General features: G+C 58.0%; 2 protein-coding genes across 2 annotated transcripts; both read left to right on the top strand.

The window, feature by feature from the left end:
- Positions 1-273: 273 nt before the first annotated feature.
- On the top strand, positions 274-4,366 carry VOLCADRAFT_87282 (uncharacterized protein; the record flags this gene model as incomplete). The annotated part of the gene is made up of 10 exons (XM_002947137.1): positions 274-297; positions 602-799; positions 919-1,071; positions 1,265-1,486; positions 1,744-1,854; positions 2,112-2,178; positions 2,453-2,563; positions 3,097-3,178; positions 3,493-3,616; positions 3,815-4,366. 10 exons carry the CDS (start codon positions 274-276, stop codon positions 4,364-4,366), a joined length of 1,644 nt encoding a protein of 547 aa, XP_002947183.1.
- Positions 4,367-7,616: 3,250 nt separating this feature from the next.
- On the top strand, positions 7,617-19,662 carry VOLCADRAFT_87281 (uncharacterized protein; the record flags this gene model as incomplete). The annotated part of the gene is made up of 20 exons (XM_002947136.1): positions 7,617-7,637; positions 7,701-7,870; positions 8,159-8,315; positions 8,429-8,566; positions 8,596-9,150; positions 9,453-9,997; positions 10,296-10,587; positions 11,131-11,889; positions 12,151-13,163; positions 13,290-13,767; positions 14,235-14,325; positions 14,836-14,900; positions 15,174-15,534; positions 15,877-15,995; positions 16,358-16,388; positions 16,627-16,675; positions 17,296-17,353; positions 18,255-18,325; positions 18,802-18,862; positions 19,636-19,662. The coding sequence occupies 20 exons, from the start codon at positions 7,617-7,619 to the stop codon at positions 19,660-19,662; spliced, it is 5,061 nt and encodes a 1,686-aa protein (XP_002947182.1).
- Between the last annotated feature and the right edge of the window lie 1,150 nt (positions 19,663-20,812).

Genomic DNA, 20,812 nt, shown 5'->3' with positions numbered 1-20,812 from the left:
AATGCAAACATTTCGACAATGCGTTCCTCAGGGAAGGAGTTGGGATTGGAGATGTTCTGTTTGCGCAAAGGCAGTGCACGTGGATCGATCAGGAACGCGATCACCGCACGGTTATGTGCAGCAGGGCTTTATTTGGAATCCTTCTCAGAGGTTGGATGCTGCAGTGCGGGGCGTGGCTTGTCGCGCGGTGGAATCTGTTAATTCTCTGAAGGCAGATGATTTGGGCCTAGCGACATTGTTGCCGGGTGACAGCGGCATCGATTGGTTTAACGAATGGTACCCAGTCGCATTCACCAAGTAAGTCGCAGGCGCAATGGGTTTGCTGAATTGGCTTCCTGTGCTGTGACCACACCAGGCAGGAAGCTGTCACTGACCTAGCTGATTGCAAGTCCCATCCGCTCTTTTTGGGTTGGCAAATTCATGGCCCTGTTCTAGGTTTCCTAGATGCATACTCCGCTAAGAACACACCGGCATCAGTCAGCCGTTCGAAACCCCCATGCACCCCTCGCCAAATGCTTTATGGTTCCCCGGGCTTGGCTTCCGCTTCTCCCTCATCCGTTTATGCTCCCACAACACCTCCTTTTCATCCTTGTTCTGAGAGTCCTATATCACTGCGCTCCACGCACCGTCAACCAGGGATCTGGACAGGTCCCGACCGCACCGCTTCGTGCTGCTGAACATCCCGCTGGTCATCTGGTGGGACTCCAATGCAGCCAGCTGGCGCGTGTTTGAGGACGTGTGCCCGCACCGGCTGGTGCCCCTAAGGTGCGCGGCAACAGAGCGGGATGAGGGTAGTGAGGTGGGGAGCAGAGGGGAGGATAGATCTGTACTCCAGGGTGGGGTTCCAATTAGAACATGACGTCCGCATCCCCGCGCTCCTCTTGACGCTGCCTCACTTTCCCCCTCCCGCGCCAACAGGGTCCCCAGCACGTTTACACTAATACACTAACCATCGGCCCTACCTGTACACCCCTACGCAGTGAGGGCCGCATAAATAAGGCCGGACTGCTGGAGTGCGGCTACCACGGCTGGGCCTTTAACAGTCAGGGCCGTTGCGAGGTGGTCCCGCAGGTGGGGATACCGCTGCTGCTAGTGCTGCTGCTGCTACTACTGCTACTGCTTGTTGCTACATCGCGGGGTGACCCTCTCCCCGCCCGCGGTGGTTTTCATGCTAATATTTCTTTCCGCCTTGAGCGGTGTATCCCCAACAACACTGTGCATTCGTTTGTGGCCCCCACGTTGCGTGTTCGGCTCCGACTGGCAGCAAGGCAAGTCTGATACACCGCGCGCCTGCGCGGTGGCCTTCCACGCTGCTGAGCGCCAGGGCCTGATGTTCGTGCTGCCCAGGCCGCTGCCATCTGCGCTGCTGCCTAACGGTGCTGCTAACGGCTGCCTGGGCGAGGCGCTTGCAGAGGCGGTGGCAGAGGAAACACGGATTCCGCTGGTTCCGGAGCTGGACGAGCCGAACGGAAAATGGATTGCACAGGTAGGTTCCAGATCCAGTGGATTCTGCACTTTTTCGTGTACGGAAATGGGTATAGTTGAAGGCATGTGTGTGGGGGGGAAATGGGGGGGCCCCGGGAATAATTGGGTTTTGGGCGAGCACCGGAGAGGCTGTCGCGTCCGTCCTTGGACGCCATCCCCCTTGCATTTTTAAGGCTCCCTTCTTTGATAAGCCCTGATAGGTCTTAAGCAGTGCTCCCTCCCAAGCAATTTCTCTTTCCCTCATCCGCCCTTCTGTAGGACGTGTGGCGCGACCTGCCGTATGACTGGTCAACGCTGATGGAGAACGTGCTGGACGCCAGTCACGTGCCCTTCACCCACCATGCCTCCATGAGCAACAGGAACACCATTGTGCGTGTTAATAGACGTATATGTAGGAGGGGCGGGGCAAATGGTGGGGGGCAGCTTGGGCGCGGCTGGGATTCTTGGTGGCCTTTGACGGTGTTTCTTTGGGAACCCAATACGCGTGTATGTACGTATGTACCAGCGATGTGCTCCGTCGGTTCTCCATACTTGTATGTCTCGTATGTATGTCTTGTCTTCACTACATCGTATGCTCGGCCCTAATGACCGTCGTAAATGTGTTACTGTCGTACTCGTACACACAGGGCCTGTACGACCTGAAGCTGGTGACGCCGCTATCGGAGCGCGGGTTTACGGGAGTATGGAAGACGGGTGAGGTCGCAATGGTGTATATTGAAGTGAGGGAGGTGTCCCGTGGGTCATCGAACGGCCGCATGAGTGTCTCGGATATCGGCACGGAGCAGGCAGCTGGGTCATCCCAGCATGATGGGTGATGTGGGTCTGCATCCCTTCCCGTTCTGCCGTGTAGAGTTCACTTGGTTAGCAGGTTCGGGTGCGGCGTACGGACCATAGATCTCCCTAGGAACTGTACTGACTCCCTAGCTAAGCTCCGGAGCTCGCCTCCCCCCCACCTCTGGGGCCCCAGGGCCCCGTGCCGGCAAGCTGGGTCCGCAGTCCACAGTCTTCACCGCTCCGGCCTTCATGCGCAACCGCCTGGACGCCAAGGGCTTTTCCGCAATGACAGTGGTGTATGCTGGTAAGCTGGAGGAGGGGGACGCGACTCTGTGGTGTCCCCTGTGGCCCCATGCCACGTTAAGTCGGTGCCGGTGCCAACTGCTTTCGGTTACAGTCAGGGAGGCTTGTTGCTGGGCAGTAGCTGCGGCATCTGTGGTCGTTGTGGTTGTGGCGGTTAATGTGGTTTTAGCTATTGCTGATGCTATTGGGGCAGAAAGCGCTCCTACGCTGTGATGCTCGCTTGGTGCTGCAGCAAGTAGCAGCAGCAGCAGTAGCTGCTGGTGCTCCAGCCCCTCCATGGCTTGTTTTCCGGAACGGGGCCGCTGTCGTCCCCGTCAGCCGGGGGGCTTCGCGGCTTTCGCGGCTGGAACATGGACAGTTCATATTCCTTGCCTGTGTGCAGCAATGTCATGCTCCCGTGTCGACCCCTTGTCCCTGTTTGTGTCCTCTTCTCCCCCCTCTCCCCTTTCTCCCCCTTTGGCATCAGCTTCACTCGTTCGTCGCTCGTCTTCCCCCATCTCCCCCGTCTTTCCCTCCTCCTGCTGCGCCCCGCAGTGCCCATGCGCCCCGGCAAGTGCCGCCTCATCAACCGAAATATCCTCCGATTCAATAACCCGATACCACAGCTTGTCTTCAGGTACGTGCGCCTGAGACACGAGGCCAGCCCGGGTCGGCAGGACGGGGGGATGGGAATGTCGAGGAACAGACTCGTGTAGGCCACGGGCTGGTGCTCAGCGAGGGCAAGAGTCCCAGTGAGGTGGGAGGTCGTTGAAAAGGGAGGACAGTGGTGCGGTTCCGTCTGTGGGTGCGCTCAGCGGCTGCTCAGCCTTGCAAGCTTCTGTCGTCCTGCCTTTCTCTCCGCTGTGCGCCTGTTGCACCCGCTTGTTCTGCCGCTCCAATGACCACAACACCTGCTCTGGTCCTTCCCTGCTGTGTGGGGCCCCCCTGCAGCTCCCTGCCGGACTGGTGGTCGCACGTGTCCTCCCACGTGCTGCTCGAGGATGACCAGATTTTCCTGCACCTAGGAGAGGAGGAGCTGGCCAGGAGGAGGGCAGCGGGACTGACGCACTCGCAGGTGGGCCGTGCGTGCGTCTGTATGTGTTTGCATGTGTTTGTATGTATGCATGTGTGTGTGTGTGGTGTTGGGGTGATACGGGTGTGGGTGTAAGTGTGGCGATATGTTTAAAATGGTGTGGACGGTTCATGCATGCACGAAGAGATGCCCAGAGCCGCACCTCGTGCCCGGTAACTTCCCGCCGCGTGGTCTCTCCAGGTGTGCTACATGCCCTCGCAAGCCGACACGTACGTCATTGCTTTCAACCGCTGGATCCAAAAGTACGGCGGCGGTGGTCCTTTTGGTGGCACTGATGCGGGTTTCGTGGAGGCCCTGGGTGCGCGCCTTAGTCGGAAGGAGCTGCTCGACCGATACAGCCAGCACACCGAAAACTGCGCCACGTGCCAGCGGGGGCTCAAACTTATCGCCGCCGTGCGTGCCGTCGCTGGTGCTGTACAGCTGGCGGCGGGCGCGATGTCCCTCTTCTGTGCGGCCGTCGGCGTGGCTGCCGCGTCGACGGCGACAGCGGCTGGTGCGGCGGCAGCAGCGGCAGCGCCTGGCGATGCTGTTGCCGCTGTCGGGTCAGCCTTGGTGGGCCTAGCAGCCACGGTGGCGGGTCCGCTGGATCCCACTGGTGTGACGCATATGGTCCGGGCGGCGGTTTGGGCGTTGGGTGCTGCCGCGGCGGCGCTGGCAGTTTCCCGATTGGAAGGTCTACGGCGGTCCTTTTACGAGGGAGTATATCCGCCGCCTCGTAATTTGAAACCATAAACCGAAACCTAGGGCCCCCAAGACCTCCACCCGCCCGAGACGAGAGACAAGCATTGCACAATTGGCGTTGAGCAGGGCGGTGGATGGAAAAGGACTGAAACTTCGGAGTTCCGATGAACTAACGATTTCGATTTGGTTGACTAAGTCGAGGTTGGGTTCGTTGGGGCGGTTCCCTGAGGCAGCAGGCTTTGCGTAAGTGGAGCCGCTGTAAGAATATGGAAGTTGTTCCCTTCGTTTTACATTATATTCAATGTTCAAAGATACCAATGCATTCCAACGAAGAATATTTGGATTTTTATTGGCCACAGATATGTGTAGATTTCTAAGCTTGGAGCGGCGGCTGTGAATGTGAAAATGCATGGTAGGTTAGCGCTCAGACACGGTGCCATGCGAGTGCTGTACGGTGGCATACGAGTGCTGCGCGAGCTTCACACTATTGAGCGAGGAATGCGGCATGTGGGTATTGGCACACCAAAGCTGTAGACCAGGCCGCTGCCGGGACTGCGCTTCTTTCATTTATTTATTTATTTGCCGGGGTTGCCATGAACAGGGGGCGGGGTTTTTGAGGGGTCTCCCATGCGCCCACGCTGCAATTCCCAGGCGACGGTTTCCACGCCATGTGAAGCCATGTGAGGCGCCTCGGGATGCCATGGACGATTCGCGCGGGGCTCTGTTAACCCGGGGGGTGACGTCTCTTGCGTGGATGCTTTGCGGTTAGGATGTACAGATTGAGGGCCATGCAATGAGGGTCAAGCCTGCGTCGACAGAGCTCCCTTGGTGCAGTGTCCGGGCACTATTGGACTGAATTTTGCGCTTTGAGGAAGAAACGACCGCGGAATCTTTCACTTTTCCCGATCGGCAGCCACGTTGCATTCAAAGGCTAGCGACTGTAACAGACTGTAACACGCTGGCTTCGTCCAGATTTTGAGTTGAGGAGGGGTAGCGATAAAATAATCCTTTACCGCTCGTGCAGCGCCTACAGCCCCACGCTGTCTAGCCTTTCCCTAAAGGTATGGCCATGGGCATCAGACAGCGGCTTGTCAGCTCTACGAAGCTAGGATAAGAGTACAGCCGCGGCATGTGTTGAGCTGGGTTGGCATATAACTACACGAGCTAGGAGCTACACCTTGAGGTCCCGCACGGGTCATAATGGGCATCATGGGTTCCCTGCTACGCCCCTTACACCCGCGAGGTACGGAACCAGGATGCTGCCTAGGCCAGGGGCCTTACTGCAAGTAAGCAATTGGCCTGACCACGGCAAACACCACGCCCTTTACCAGCGTGCGTTCACTTCAAGTCAGGCATATAAATTAATGCTACGGATTGTTGGTATTGGTAAGCCCACATCTCAGCTTGAAACGGGGCGGGTAAGTTTGTTAATGTAGTTGGACGAACGACCCTGTGGGGCATGGGCCAACGGAAAGCCGTTAGGTACGTCAGCTGAGTTGTCACCTTTACCAAACACAAACAGCAGTGGTACAGCTATCAGGATCAGGTATCCTAATTGTGACAGTGCCAATGTGTACAGTTACAGACTCAGCAGACACTAGTTAATTTCCTAAGTCTGCTGCCCGCGACAGCACAAGCCGGATTAGTCGGGGAAGTATCGCCTTTAGCGAGCGTCCGCAGAGGACTTAGTAAGCGCACTATTACATGCGTGATACCCCCGGTGAGCTCACCCACAAGCAAAACAAGTCGTCGGAACCCACCGCAATATACAACCAGGCCTTGTTCCCGGCCTGCGAGCCGCCCAATCTGCGATCCGTCCCAGAATCCGCCACAGTCTGTGACCGCATCTGGATTGGACAATCTTTTTAACTACTAGTCTCTTAGATTAAAAATCCTGTTGCTATAAGGCGCGGCCATATTTCCAGTGAGTTGCCGTCGACAGTTAAGGGCGCTACAGCAGCAGCAGGAGAGTCGCAGTAACTTACATAAAAATCAGCATTTGTGGAGCAGAGCAACCTGGTTAATATTAGGAATATTTCGGAGTCTCGACACGTCGGTTGAAACTCCAATCGGCAATCCTTTCCGCGCAGGCAGACCACTAGGCGGAAGCGTTTATTAAATATAATCAAATAATCATGAACAAAAAATGTTTTAATTACGGTGGAATGTAGAACAGTGGCCACCATCGTAAGAGCAATTATTGTCGTATGCATGGTAAGAACAATTACCGTCGTATGCATACTAGTTGACAAACAGTAGAAATGGTACTTATTGCTTGAACAGCAAGAAATATCGGACTAAATATCCGATTGTTAGGGATGGAGGTGCACAGGTCATTATAAGGTATCTGCTCCAGGTTGTCGCTCAAGGATGGAAAACTCCGTCCGAAACCAAAATGGCATGCGCCGTTACAGTGGCTTGGACACCACCTCCCTGGATTGCAACCATATGGACCATGCATGGTCATCTCACGGTTATCGACTTTCTGTCCTATTCATGCCTAATACCAACCCTGGCAGGACCAGATTGCATCCCCCTTCGCAGGGACTAACTGCCAGGTACGTATATTAGATGAACTAAAAGTTAGAATCAAAATCCATTGCCTCAGAAAAGCAAAAATGCCTGGTCGACGCTTTCCAGGGTTACTCATTTCTGGGAATAGGTAGCACTATAAACTAGAAGGTAAACATTTTGATGGTTTGTTATAATTTTTTTATCCCGGCACTAATATCAACCCAAAGGAGAGACTATTTTTTCACCTACGAGTTTTTAGGTTCTTTTGCAGCTGTACATGAGGTGTTCGCTCTACTTTACTTGAGTACATTATCTTTCTTTAATATCAGTTTCTTTGACATGCTGATATGCTAAAAAACTGCAAGGACCGGAGCTCGTACGGTAAAGCTACACATTACGGTAAAGCATGTGGATTAGTTTTGCAGGCACCAAACACCTTCAGGAGCTATATGATTAAACTGCGATGCTTGTGCTGTGCTCCCGGCGTAGGCGATATTTATAACGAGGGATACATAAGTTACCATATACGAATTACATTAATAATTCCTGGGCTATTAACAATGAGCTTACTAACGCTATGGTAGAACGTGGAGAGTAATTCATTCGTTCATCGTTTGGAGATATGTCGTTTTGTTTTGGACAATGCTTTGGGGGGATAAAGGACGGTTACGTTAGCAGCCCTGCTCCCTCAAATAACGAAAACGAAGGTCGAGTTAACAGGGACTCTAATTATCATGGCTCACCAGGGGTTACACCGAACATTCCCGTTAAGCCTGTCAAGTCCGTTATGGTCAATGAGAATGACTTGGTAAGCTCAGTTGTTTCGCGTAGCTCTGTGATGGTCTCAACCCTGATGTTCTTCGTGCGGCAGGGTGCGGCTGACACTGTCCTACTGCCATCCCGCGCTGAGGAACTGCCGAGCTGGCTCCACGAGTTGGGACGCTTAAGATCAAAACTTATTGGTGTACGCGGTGCACCCATACGCCGCATCGCTGAAGGCGCGAACCTGCTGGCCGAGCTTTTAACGGCAGGCGCCGTCAGGTGCGCCTGACATTGCAGCAACCCCTGCCGGCCTAGTGAACAATCCATCACCTCAGACAGTTTCTTTATCAGTACAGAAGCAAAGGGTACTTGCCCTGTCCTTTGCGTCCGAAATCCCATCCCTTGAGCACCACATTGAAATCCACACCGAAATCCCATCCATTGAGCACCACTATCCGAGCCCGCTCTCTACACCCAGTTCCCATCACCCCTCACCTCACCGCACAGCCTGCCACACCCACCATCCTATCCGTGCCTTGCCTCCCTTTAAAACCTGCTCGTATGCAGCATTTTTGGATTTGGTGGCGCGGAGTTCTTCTTCTCCGACACACCCCGCTGGACAGTGCTGCACAGTGCTGGGGCTGCTGCAGCCGCCCTGCCGCCCGGCCTGCAGGTTCCGGCCCTCTGCCAAACCGAAGCTGGTCGATTGGGCTGTGTACTGGAGGTGAGGCCAAACCCTCAGAGGCCCTTAAAGACTGCAGAAAAACTGAGTCCTAGGCCATACGTCCCAACAAGGCTTTTGCACCAGCCCCCACCTCATGCCATCTCCCCACGAAGATCAGGGTGCCGGAGTTCCTTTCCTGCCCGCAACGCACCCTCACGACAACTCACACGGCTACCCGCGAAAAGGTCAAACACGGAAAGACCGCTCGCCGCCTCTGGGGCCTCGTTCTCCCACAGGCACCTAAGGCTGAGGTGCCCTTCGCCCCCGCTCCCGTTTTCAGCTGCCCCTCCCTGCAGCTCCCCCCAAGTCAAGCCGACTTGGCCAGAGCCAGACAACGCCTGACGGCCAATCTCCGGCAACGCCGCTGCTGCCGTCCCCGCTGCCGGTGGCGTGGCGGCACTTGCTGCACGACCTCGCATTATCCTGTCCAGCACCCAGATGGCGGGCGGTGCTATTGCCGTTAGGGCTGGACGGCCGACATATAGGGGCGCTGTTGTTGCTACTGCCAGCGCCGCTGCCACTACAACAGCAGGAGCAGCAGCCTCCCCGGGGTGCTACCGCCTGGGACGGGGCCCAGAGGGGCTCACAGGCGGTGCGAATAGGGAGGGCTGCAGGCCGCGGAGGGACGGCTTTCCCTGCCAACAGTGGCAATTTCGCCAGAGGCGGCGATGGTGGAGATGGTGGCGGAGGCGGAAGCGGCTGTGCCGATGGCAGCTTCGGTCAAAATCGCGGTGGTGCTGGTGGTGATGTGAGCTTGCTGGAGAGTGGCCTGTTGGAGATGGCGGAGTGTGTGGCGGAGTGCTGTTTGGGGCCGGCACTTCCCGTTGTGGAGCAGGTAGTGTGGGTGGTGTCGCGGGTAAAGGCCTGGGAGACGTGTGTGTGAGAGGAAGGAACCCTTCGACTAGGGCGGGCGCGATGGGGTCGGCAGCAGCAGCATAAACAGCAACAACAACGACAGCAACAGCAGCAGCAGAGGGACGAGAGTACCGTAGTCGTGATGACTGGGTTTATCATGCCGGCTAGGCCATGTGGGATTGCTCCGTTCAAACTTCTCCATCATCCGTTCCTCCCCTGCCCTCGCCCCAGTGCTGCCACGTCGCCCATCCTGGTCCCCCTCCCTCGTCTTCTTCCTGCCAGGTGTGTCTGGCGGCCGACGCACTGTCCTCCTCAGTGTCCCTTCAGGACTTAGCCGCACTGCTCACTGGCAGCATGGCATCCCTCCTGGCAGCTGAGTTGCACCTGGAGATGGTAGTCAGGCTGGCGCTGCTGCCCACCCGGGACTCACCCACAGGGCTGCTGTTCTACGCCCCCCCAGCGGACCGCACTGCCAGCAAGAGCGGAGCCTCACCCCAGTCGCCCAGATGTACCCTGCAGGGCCCAGCAACGGCCACAACCACCTCTGCTACTGCAACCCCGACGACCACAACTACTACCAACGCAACACATAACGCGGCAGCTGCCGCTGCGGGTGGTTCGGTGTACAGCACCCAGCCGAGTGGTTCGTTCGCCCTGGGTTCATCGCCGTTGTTGCAGTCGTCACCGCAGCAACACTACTATCAGCAGCAGCTGCAGGGACATCAGCACCATCAGCACCGTCTGGGTATGGTGACGGGGAGCTCAGAGCGGCCCTTGGCGGCGGATCAGGGAGCGACTCGCGGTGGTGGCCAACACAACGGCAGGAGGTATGTCGCAGGGGGTAACAACGAAACCGCCTTCCAACCCGCCAAGGCCCCCTTAAACCCCCTTTTACCGCACCTCTTATCTACCTCCCTCGCCGCTGGCTGCATAGCATAACATCGCCCTGCCTTTCGTCGCTTCCTTCTATTACCTCGATTTCATTCCTCTTACACTGGCCTCACTGACCACACCCCGTTCGCTCCCCGCCCTGCCTTCTCAGTGCCCTCGTTGGCGGCTTTTCTGTTTTAGTAAACCTAAATAATATTCTGTATGTATATCCCCACTATGCGCCGCATCCCTTAGAATCGTGGTGGCGCTGCCGGGGCCGGCTGGCGGCCGAGACGGCGGCTACTGCTCGGTGCCCTCCGGTCCCGCTGGCCTGGGCTCCGTCGCGGGCCCCGATGACGACCCCTCCGGCACAGGCTTCACCCCCTGCCAGTCCACAGCGGACAACGCCCTGGCGCTGTCTTGGGCGCCCTTCATGGTCAGCCAGGGCACAGGAAGCGTGCCCGGCGCTGCTGGAGGAGCTGGAGGCGGGGGAGGCACCACGGCGGGGCCGGCATGGGTCACAGGCGGTGGAGTACCCGCTGCTGGAGTGAGTGTGAGAATCGTGCCTCCGCAGGGCCAGGGCCAGAGTCAAGGTCACAGCCAGGGGCAGGGGCAAATGAGCAGGGCGCTGTTCTCTGGCGGCTATCCCCTCAACCGCAGTGCCACATCGGGGTTGACGGTGGGGGCTGGGCGAGCTATCGGATGGAAGGTGCGGCGGTTGGGGTTGCGAGGTCGGGCCTGGCTGGTCAGGGGTTACGGTGGCTGCGTGGACTGATGCTAGGACAGCCGGTGCAGTGTCGAGTGGATTGAAGGCGAGGGGCCAGAATGCATTGGAAAAGGGTTATCGTCAATCGGTTATGGAATGCTAAATGGCTAGGGAACCTTTTTATGCAAAAGGCTCCCTCGCCTGGGCTGGGTAATGGATGGCAGCGGAACTCGTCTTCAGGGCGGAGTAGTGTGTTTGCGTGTCACGTGGTAACATGGTGGTGTCGTAGGGAAATGCGGACGGAGACAATTGCGTTGTGCGATATCAATACCACCTTGCCATTTCGCCGACCTTCCGCCGCCTTGTCGGTACCCCCACCTGCAGGCCAGCCCCTTCGCCACTTCTTCCACCCTCCTTACGGCGCTCCTTCATGGTAAAATCGGCGAGGGCCCCGGCGGAGCCCTACCGCCACCTCCGCCGCCAGGAACGCCAGTTGCCATGGGGGGAGCTTCCAGTTACACTGACGGTGGCGGCAGCGGCGGCGCCGTAACCGGCCCTTTCGTTCAGCTTCGCTCTACTCTGGTCCCTGATGTGCCCACATGGCTACAAGACGCCACACAGCCCAGCGGCGATGCCTTCAGTCTTGTGCGACGCGCAGGCGTGGCGGGCGGCCTGGCGTCGCTCATAGCGTTAGTGATGGAGCCCCTGGCCGACAATGTCGCGATAGCAGGAGTGACGGCCACTGATGCCGTATGCGGTGCCGTCGTACCCTCGCAGCAGCCGAGGCAGCGCGCCGCCACAGGGCCTCAGCCCTACACTGGCGGCGGCGCTGGCAGGACGTCAGGCATCAGCAGCAGCAACACCGCTACTGTGGGACTGGCAGCAGCGACGGCGGCGGCTTCACCGATGCGTACGAGCTGGCTGGGCCCGCGTCGTGAGCGCAGTTCGTGTGCTAGTGTGGAGGGCTTTGACAGCGTGTTTAGGACTGCCGCCGCCGGTGGCGCTGGCAGCGGCAGCGCCGCCGCCACCGCCGGCAGCAGCTCCCTTGGGACGGCAGTTTTGGGGTTGTATCTGTACAGCAGCCTACCGCTGCCGCAAAGCTTCTTACAAGCGGCCCGGGAGCGCGCACTGGATCTGCTGCAGGTGGGGTCAAAAGGACAGAAGGGTGCGGTGCACGTAGCGTAAAATTGCGCGGTGCGCTTGTGTGCTGGTTGGGCTTTGAACCGGACGGGATTACCGACACCGCCTCTCGCTTATCTGACTAATGGGGACGAATCACCCGAAGGAAAAGAGACATGATTTACTGGGACCCATCACGAAATGCTGTGGCTTTCAGCCCAGCTAGAACTTTACGGCGCTATCTGTCCGCTCCTAGGTACCCCGCACACCGCTGACTCCTGGCAGGTCCTGGCTCCCGTGGCCCTCCGCTGTCTACACACGGGGCCGCTGGCTGACGAGTGGGCATGCCTGTGGACCCAAGTGATGGGAGGGGGCCCCCAAGGGGCCGCTCAGTGGTATCCCTCCCTCGTGCCGGCCTCGTCTATTGGGCTAGGACCGGCGGCGGCGGTGGCGCCGCTGCCAAGGGCTCCGGAGGGCGCGGCTGCGGTGGCAACGGATCCCTTGGCGCTTGCTGTGCGTGCAGACGCCTCGTCGTCTGCCGCAAGCACGATGACCGGCATGGCAGGGGCGGCTGCGACAGCAGCGATGGGAATGGAGCAAGGAGCTGCATCCCGATCCATTACCAGCGCCGGCGGCCGACAGACCCACGGGTCACTTAGCAGCAACAGCAGTCCTGCAGTCACCGTCACCGGTACTGTCACCACAGGCGCCGTAACGACTCCGATGCCCTTCCAAACCCCTCCTCCAAGCCGCAAGCTCGTCTCCTCGCACACGATCCCCCGGCGCAGTGTCCCACACGCCCGCCGCGCCTCTGCCGTCGCCAACCCCGCAATCCCCCTGGAAACACCCGCCGCTGCCGCCTTAGCCTGCCGGGTCATTAGCACCAGCGGCGCCGCGCTGCCCTCCGCCGGTTCCACGGGCTGCGACGCCATGCTGCCAGCGCCGGCGCCGACAGTGTTTGTACGCGCCCCGGATTGTGGATTGAGCGAGCCGTACGACACAGCCCTCTTCAGTAGCTCAGGAATCGTGGGCGACGTCATGCCACCGGGCGACGGCACCGGCGCTGTCGCCGCCGCGCAGGATCTGGGCCTGATGGCCGCGGGTGGTCTGGGTTCAGGTTTTACGGGTGGCGTGACGGCGCCCGGCTTCGAGTCCGAGTGGCCTAGCAGCATGACGCTGCTGACCCACACGGTGTCGGATCTGGGTCCTGTGGCGCGGCAGCAGAACATGGCGACGCTGGTAACGGCCTTCACGACGACGCTGTCGCGTGCGCGGACGGATACCGAGCAGATGGGCGGGTGAGCTGGGACGGCCGGTGGCTAGCCGGATCGTTACTGTTGGGTTTCCACATTCCATGGGCTTCCAAAACCCTCTCCTTCGCACAGGTCCCCGATCCCACTTCCCTCCACCCGCCTATCCAACAGAGCCCATGCCGAGGACGACATCCGCAACCTGCGTATCCTGCGCGCCATCGGTCTGGGCGGCTGCAGCGTCGTGGTGCTGGCCCGACTGCACGCCATGCCAGTTGCTGTCAAGGTCATACTGCCGCTGGAAGACGAGGAGGAGGGGACCGCTGCAGGCGAAGCCGGTAAAGACGTGGCTCCATTAACCGCCACTGCCGGTGATCCCGTTGGCACTGACCAGCAGCAGCAGCAGGAACAGCAGCAGCAGGCCCCCTACGGGCGGTCCTCGTACAAGAGCCTCATGTCGACCCCCTGGGCGGCGGTGGTGGCTGGCGAGGGCGGGAGTGACGGCGAGGCGGGGCGGGGGAAGAGCCTCCGTGCGGGTGTGCGAGCTCAGAGGCTGAACACTGCGAAACGGAGGTCGCGGCTGCAGGCTCTGATGCGGGGTGCGAGGGAGCTGGCGGTGCTGACCACCATCAGCCACCCGAACATCGTGCAGGTGTGGAGGGCGCCTGGGTGGCTATGGATGTGGGTGTGGCTCTAGGTGTGCGTGTTTGAAGGGAAGAATAAGAATAAGCAAGCAAGCAGCAGGAGCCAAGCCGATGAGGATTGAGAAGAGACAGCAAAGCAGGAGGAAGGTGGCGCGGAGAGTAAAACGTGAAGGGGAAGGGTAGGCTTGCGCACAGGCTGGGAAATGGTCTTACGGCCTATTGTGCGTGTATATGCGTGTACGTGAGTGTGTATGTGTGTGTATGTATGTGTATGTATACACGTACGATCACCCGCACACGCTGGTTGTGCCATGCATAGCTCCTTACGGAAAGTACGTCCGCCAGGCTTCCAACACCTGTACAGCACGCACCCACCGCATGTGCCTCAACATAACCCCTACTGTGCAGGCACCTTGCACTGTGCAGGCACCTCGCATTTTACAATAATGATATGCTCGTTTTTCCTGCCGTACAGGTGTACTCGTACTGTACCCGCGTTGTAATCCGCGAGGAGGGGCAGGGGGTGGTTAAATTGGAGGTGCAACCCGAGGGCGCGCCTGCGCTAGGTAAGGCGGCGCAAGGCGGGGAGAGGGGGGGGATTGGCTTGATGCCCCTCTCCAGGATGAGCTCGAACCTCGTGGTGAAGTACTCGCGGAGTGAGGGGAAGAAGGCGTCATGTTTCGTAAGCAGCAGCAACAGCAGCATCCGGCCATAGGGCGCTGCCTGGCTTTCCTTTCTTCAACCACCCCCACCAGCTCTCCCTCCTTCCTCCTCGCTCTCCTGATTTCGGTGCGCTCACTACCATCAGCTCGTAGTCTCCCAGCTTCGTTGCTCCACGTCATGCTTACTCAACGCCATGCTTGTTTAAGACCCCGTGTTGTGTCGTACCTTGCGGACCTAGCTCGCTCAATTCTGACCGCCCCTTCGCCCCACCCACTCCACAATCGTCTGCCCCACTCCGCCCTGCCGGCCGCCCCCACCTCCCCTCACGTGCCTGTCACGCGCCGGTCCGTTGGAACGCCCGTCAAAACCCCTGGACAGCGCCCTTGTGTACGGCACTCATCATGGTACGGCAGATTGGCGAATGCGGGGTCCTGCAGCTGGCGGTCTGAAGGCCTTTGCGGCTGTGTTTCTTCTGACGGTAGCTGCATGTGATATTTGGATGAGGATGGCACACGAATCACTTCACCGGCGCAGATAGTCCAGCGCCGTGGTAGATCTTTCCAGTGAACTGATACAAGTTGTTGATGTGCATACGTGTGACATGTGAAAACTTTGAGAAAAGGGAACAGTGCTGAACCGTCGCTAGCTGGATTTTCCCTGTTCGGCCCTCCACCACCACCACATCCCTAACCGCATCCCCACCCCCAATGACATCCTCTCCTCCCCCCGCCTAACCCAACACTCTCTCCAGGAATACTGCGACATGGGCTCCCTGGCTGACTGCATCGACACCGGCGCCTTCGCCCGGGCCGCCCGAGCCGCCGCCACTATCCTGCTTCGCCAACAGCAACCTCAGCCCAACCTCAACGGCAACAGCAGCGGCCCTTGTCAGCCTGTCTCCTTACCGCTCCCGCCTCCTAACCCCTCCGCGAACTCCACCGCCGGCAGCCCCGCCATGTGTGCTGTCTACCTCACGCTGGTGGAGGTGGCCCTGGCTCTAAGGCACCTCCACTCACTCAACCTGGTGCATTGCGACGTGAAGCCCGCCAATGTACTGCTGAGGTCGTCGGCAACCGACCCGCGGGGCTTCACCGCTAAGTTGACGGATTTCGGTGAGAGGACAGCGGGGGACCAGAGAAGAGGGAGGGAAGGAGGGGGAACTGGTGGCGGGGTGACTCCAGGGGAACGGAAACCAGTAAGGGAGAAGGGAGGAAAGGGCAAAAGTGAATGTGTATTGGAGGAGGGAGGGAAGGAGGAACTGAGGTGGAAAGGGCGGGAAGGCTGCGGCAAGTGCAACAGGACCTGCCATTGAGGCAATGTAGGGAAGGTTAGCACGCAGGAAGATGGCCTCCGCTGCGTCCCGCCCTCCCGGACCCCATCCCAAGTTTCCTCTCCTTTTTTTCCCTCTCCCGCTTCCGCTTTTGTGCGCGTGCTTCTCTCTGCCTCCCCGCAAGGCTTTGTGAATCTGGTAGCTAGGAGCGAGGACGCTGCTTCTGCTGCTGCTGGCGGGGGACGGTCAGGGGAGGGAGGGCTGGCTAGCCCTGGAGCGGCGGAGTCAGAGCCTGTGGGGACGGTGAGGCGGGAACAGGATGAGGGTTGAATGCGTGCTCCCTCTTCCCAAACGCTTGTTCTTAATTACGGAACACTCACAATGCCCCATCTCTTTCCGTAGGAAGTTTCTCCCAGCGTTGTCCTGACTCCTAGAAACTGACGTAGGCCCCTAGCAGCTGACATAGGCCCTTTGCAGCTTGCAGCCCGTCTCACGCATCTCCGTGCCGAAATAGCCGTGTCAGTGCCGCTCGCTCCTCGCAGCTGCTGCTTCCAGTCCCACTTTCTGGGCCTTGCTCCGTGCAAATGCAATTGCATGTGTGTTTTGATGAGATGTGTGCGTGCATGTGTTTTTCCCCCTTGCTTCCCACGCTCCCCCGGGACTAGGTGACCCACATGGCCCCGGAGCTGCTCCAAGGTGGGTTGTGGCCCTTCACCCAGGGTTGTGCTGTTAGGCGTCGTAGGATGCGGGGCCCCATGAAGTTGTCCACGGCTGGCGGAATCACCCTTACTGCGATATACGTACAGATATGCATGCAATCCTTCCCCTATCCACGCTTTCTACATCATGACTGTGCAGCAGCATCCTAATGCGATTGTACGTGATGACAGTCCGGCCTGGCTTGTGTTATGTAACCGCCACTCCCAACCCCCAGGTTCTCCCCTTGACCCAAGTGCGGACATTTATAGCTTCGGCATTCTGATGTGAGTCCCCTTGAGTGCGGTGGTGGTGGTGGTGGGGAAATCCAAAAGCGGGGAAACAAGGTCCGACCTGTATGACTACGTTTTTGCCTTTCCACTTGGCTGTCCGCTCGTATGACCGTCTGCTGTACGATCGTGCCTCCATTAGGTTTTCTGCATGCCTAGTTACCTCTTCCCCTGTACGTACCCCTGTATGTATGTCGTTACAAGGTGGTTAAGTTTCACCAGCGGCCCCCTTTCCCAAGGCAGTTCCCTCCTCTCCCCTGCTAGAGGGGCACCCTAATCCATTCACCCCATCCGACTTCAGAATGTATTCGATGGGTTCAGCAACTCACCACCAGCATCCAACCAAATCTAGCGGATCAATGGCGCCTCAACTCAGTTCCTGGACAACTCGCAAGTTGATATTTTCACGTCCTATACCACCCGCAAGATGGGGGGCCACCTCAACACTTCTCTAACACTCAAGAAGTCGGCAGGCGGATTTGAACCCGGAGACTCCGGGAACAGAAGTCAGGCCTTAACCTCTGCCAGCCGCCTGCCTGTATGTATGTATGTGCTATGTGGTCGAACACGCCTTCAGTAACCCTCCGTAACCCCCCACACCGACACAACCCATGCAGGTGGGAGGTCTATACAGGCCGAGCTCCGTACAGCGCTTACGCGGAGAACGGTTTCGCGGTAACTACTACTCGCGTAACGGGGAACTTGGGGGACTTGGGCCGGTCCAAGGGGTTGTGGTTTGTGCGGCCATGTTTTGCACAGAGCAGTGTACGGCGACTAGCGAGATTGGATGGATAGACAAAAGGGATAACTTCCATCGGGATGGGGGCTAGGGGGCCGGGAAGGCAGGCGAGTAGTGGGGCCGGGTGTTGACAGATCGGGGATGGGGGGGAAAGCTGCAAAAGTCCACATTGTCATGTCCTGCCTTGCCATGCGTTAGAGTTTACAGGTTTATAAGTCCCGCACGAACGCGGGGTGTCCGTCGAAACCCGGAGGCCATGGACTATGGATGTTTAATGTTGATTCCGAACTGAAAGTCCTAAGGCGGTTTTGGATCCTGCCTTCTAGGATCCCTCCTCATCCAGTCACCCGGACATCCGTAGAGACAAAGGGTTCAGCAATCGCCTCACCGATCCAGCGCGGTGCGAACCTAGGTCCATCAACTGCGACCTCAACTCCACATCTCAGCAACTACCCATAACCTCACGCTCCCGACAATTGCCAGGAGCCTACCCAGGAATTGAACCCAGGACCTTTATCTGCAAAATACACGCAAACCCTTTCCTCATCCTCCCAAAATGCCCCCTCCTATTACCGGCGATGAAGCTGACGGAGACTTTGGTTCCCCTTTGGGGCATGTGTGGCAATAAACGGCTTTTGAAGGTGCTACACGGACCCATACCATTCGGCAGCAAGACCTGTTGCAGCGAACTGCTCGTAATCTTAACTTCACCTTACTGGTGCCATACGCCATACCATACATGTACAGTCTGCTACTGCGTGCTGACTTGGCCCCCGCTGGCTGTGCCCATGTGGCATGTGACTGCTGCTGTTGTTATTGCTGTTGCTGCCTCTGCAGGCCGTCCCTCACAAAGTGCTCCACGAGGGGATGAGACCCAAGTTCCCCCCGGATACTCCATCACACTTCAAGTGGGTGGGGGGGGAGGGAAGGGCGAAGGGCCTCTCTCAACTACATACTACATGCGTACCCCAGTCTGCCTTAGGCCGCCTGTCTATCTATCTATCTATTTAGCTGCATACCTACCTGGCTATCTGTCTGTCTGTCTGTCTGAAGCGCTCAAAGAGGTACATTGAAGGAAAGCTGGGGGCTGTGACGGGGATTATCGCTGGCGCATTAACATTTGCAACCAACTAGCAAACTCACCAACAAGGCAGTTAGTCAAAGTAACCATTTGATAACCAATTTGCCACTAAGTCACTAAGTCACAGCCAGATAGCTTATCGCCGACGTGTCCTTGCCGGCGTTACTTGCCTACATGCTTCGACCCTCCCGCCCTCTAGCCCTCTTCGCCACTAAACCAGCCGCCCTCCTCCCTACCTTCCATCCCGATGAATGGATCGTACCTTGGCCATACCTATCCCGCCGTAACATGTACATACGGCAGGAGTCTGGCGGTGTCATGTTGGTCTTCCGATGCGTCCCAGCGGCCCTCTGCTTCAGAGCTGGTGAGCCGGTTGCAAGCGCTGCTGGACATCAGCTGCGGACCGCAAGTGTAAGGGGGGGGCGACGGATGAGGGTGAGGGGATAAATAGGGCGGTATGTGGAGTGCAAATGTGTTGTTGGACTTAGGGGTATATATATATACGTGTGTGTGTAACAGAATACTGGCAGGTATTGCGGCGGCGGCGGCGGCGGAGACAGAGAGGTGAGGCATCAGAAGGTTGTGAGACTTTAGGTAGGCGGTGGCGCCGCTGCCTAGAAAGGGGCGCCTCCTTTCCTGGGAGCCACTGGCGGTGACCGGGGCGCCTAGGGGCGAGGGGGACCGCGGAAAGGAAAGGGTGGGGAGTGGTAGGTGGAGTGAGAGGACGTGGAGTGCGGGTGGGGGGGTGCCTAGGTGCGTGCTTGCAGTGGAGATGGGCTGCGAATGCTCCCCGCCGGTACAGGTGCGGAATGATGGTGTGCTAAGCTTAGCTAGGAAAACCGGGGAGGCACTCAGCCTCCCAAACTTCAGAGCAAATGGGAATCGAATAGAAGAAGAGGAGAAGAAGAAAAAGAGAGGCCGCCATGCAGGATGTGCTCTTCACGCCATATGTCCATTCCGATGCAATAATTAAGGGGGTTGCGGTACGAGAGTGTGATTTTGTCGTACATAAATTCGTTTAACCGTACAAGTGATCTTCGTTTTTGACTCGCAATTGTAGCAATAACATATATGCACACAACTGCGACTTAATTGCTGTGCTGCCGAACGTTGGCCCGCCACCGGTCCTGATCTCAGGCTTCGGGTTTAGGATTAGGCAGCTGATGGGAAGCGAGAGGACCCATCGCGCGGCAGGGAGGGGGAGGGGATCAAGTGGTGGGGTGTTTTTTACGGCGGTCAGGGAACGTTGACACCTCGGCAATATGACCAGGACAACCAAAGAGAGCTTTACATGGGCGTTTTCCATCCTATAGGGGCTGCCGGTTGGGTTTGGGTGTTGGCAGTGTGTTTTGTGTTGTGTGCGTTGTGTGGTGTATCATCCCCTTCCCTCATCACCGCTCTGCGGGTTGCGTGTCTCTGACTTCGGCATCCGTACGTAGTACGGGGACCGGCAGGAAGAGGGAGAGAGAGAGAAAGAAAGGCCACCAGAGGAAAGGAGTGACGGAGGAAGGGGTGAGAGGGGATGGAGGTTACTGTGAGCAAACAAGGGCCTGTATGCGCCGTTAGCGGTGTGGCAAGAAGGGGCCCCCGGACCCTCAATGCGGAGGGACGCGGAGTGCGGAGTGGGATGAAGAGGCGCAGGGAAGTTAGTGGAGAGCGAGGGAGCTCTGCAATGCCACATGAGGACATAAATACAGAGGCACTACAAGCTGCGTCTACAGCCAGGTCTCCCAACTGGTTTGCGTGTTAGGGGTTTTTCCCTGCTTCCCCGGGGCATCGTGTGCCGTACGAGCACGGGCATAGGCTTCACCTTCCCCTCCCTGCTTCCGTTAAGTGCGTACACGCTTCCTGTTTAGGCCCTTCTTACGCCGTTAAGTGGGCGAACTTACAATATGCCCTAGGGGGGTTATCCCCTCCTCTTCTTTCCGCTCTTATGCACTCTGTGGGGGCCCAGCAGTAAGAGCCTTAGGGCCCCGGGGGAGCAGGAGGAAGAAGCGCCTGGGACGATAGGGGTTTGGTAAGGAGGTGGGGAGAAGTTCCTTGCAAGGCAGTTGGAGTGGAGCGCCGTACAGAGCCATACAAGACGGGTGCATTTCACAAGTGCACTCGCATCAGAACCTAACCACCATCAGTGTCGAAATCGAACCGAAAATAAGCATCGTGCTTCTCTTTGACACACACGTATATTTGGTAATGGTTTTAGTGAACGATATTCTGTTAGGCTGCGGCGCATTGAAACATTTGGAGTGCTGGTCTACTGTGCCTGTAGATTTGGAGGAAAAGGGCTGCGGCGGGTGCATGTGCGCGCATACGC

Source organism: Volvox carteri, assembly GCF_000143455.1.
Source record: "Volvox carteri f. nagariensis unplaced genomic scaffold VOLCAscaffold_5, whole genome shotgun sequence".
In the NCBI taxonomy this organism is placed as follows: Eukaryota; Viridiplantae; Chlorophyta; class Chlorophyceae; order Chlamydomonadales; family Volvocaceae; genus Volvox; species Volvox carteri.
This window is presented reverse-complemented; position numbering and strand designations above follow the sequence as displayed.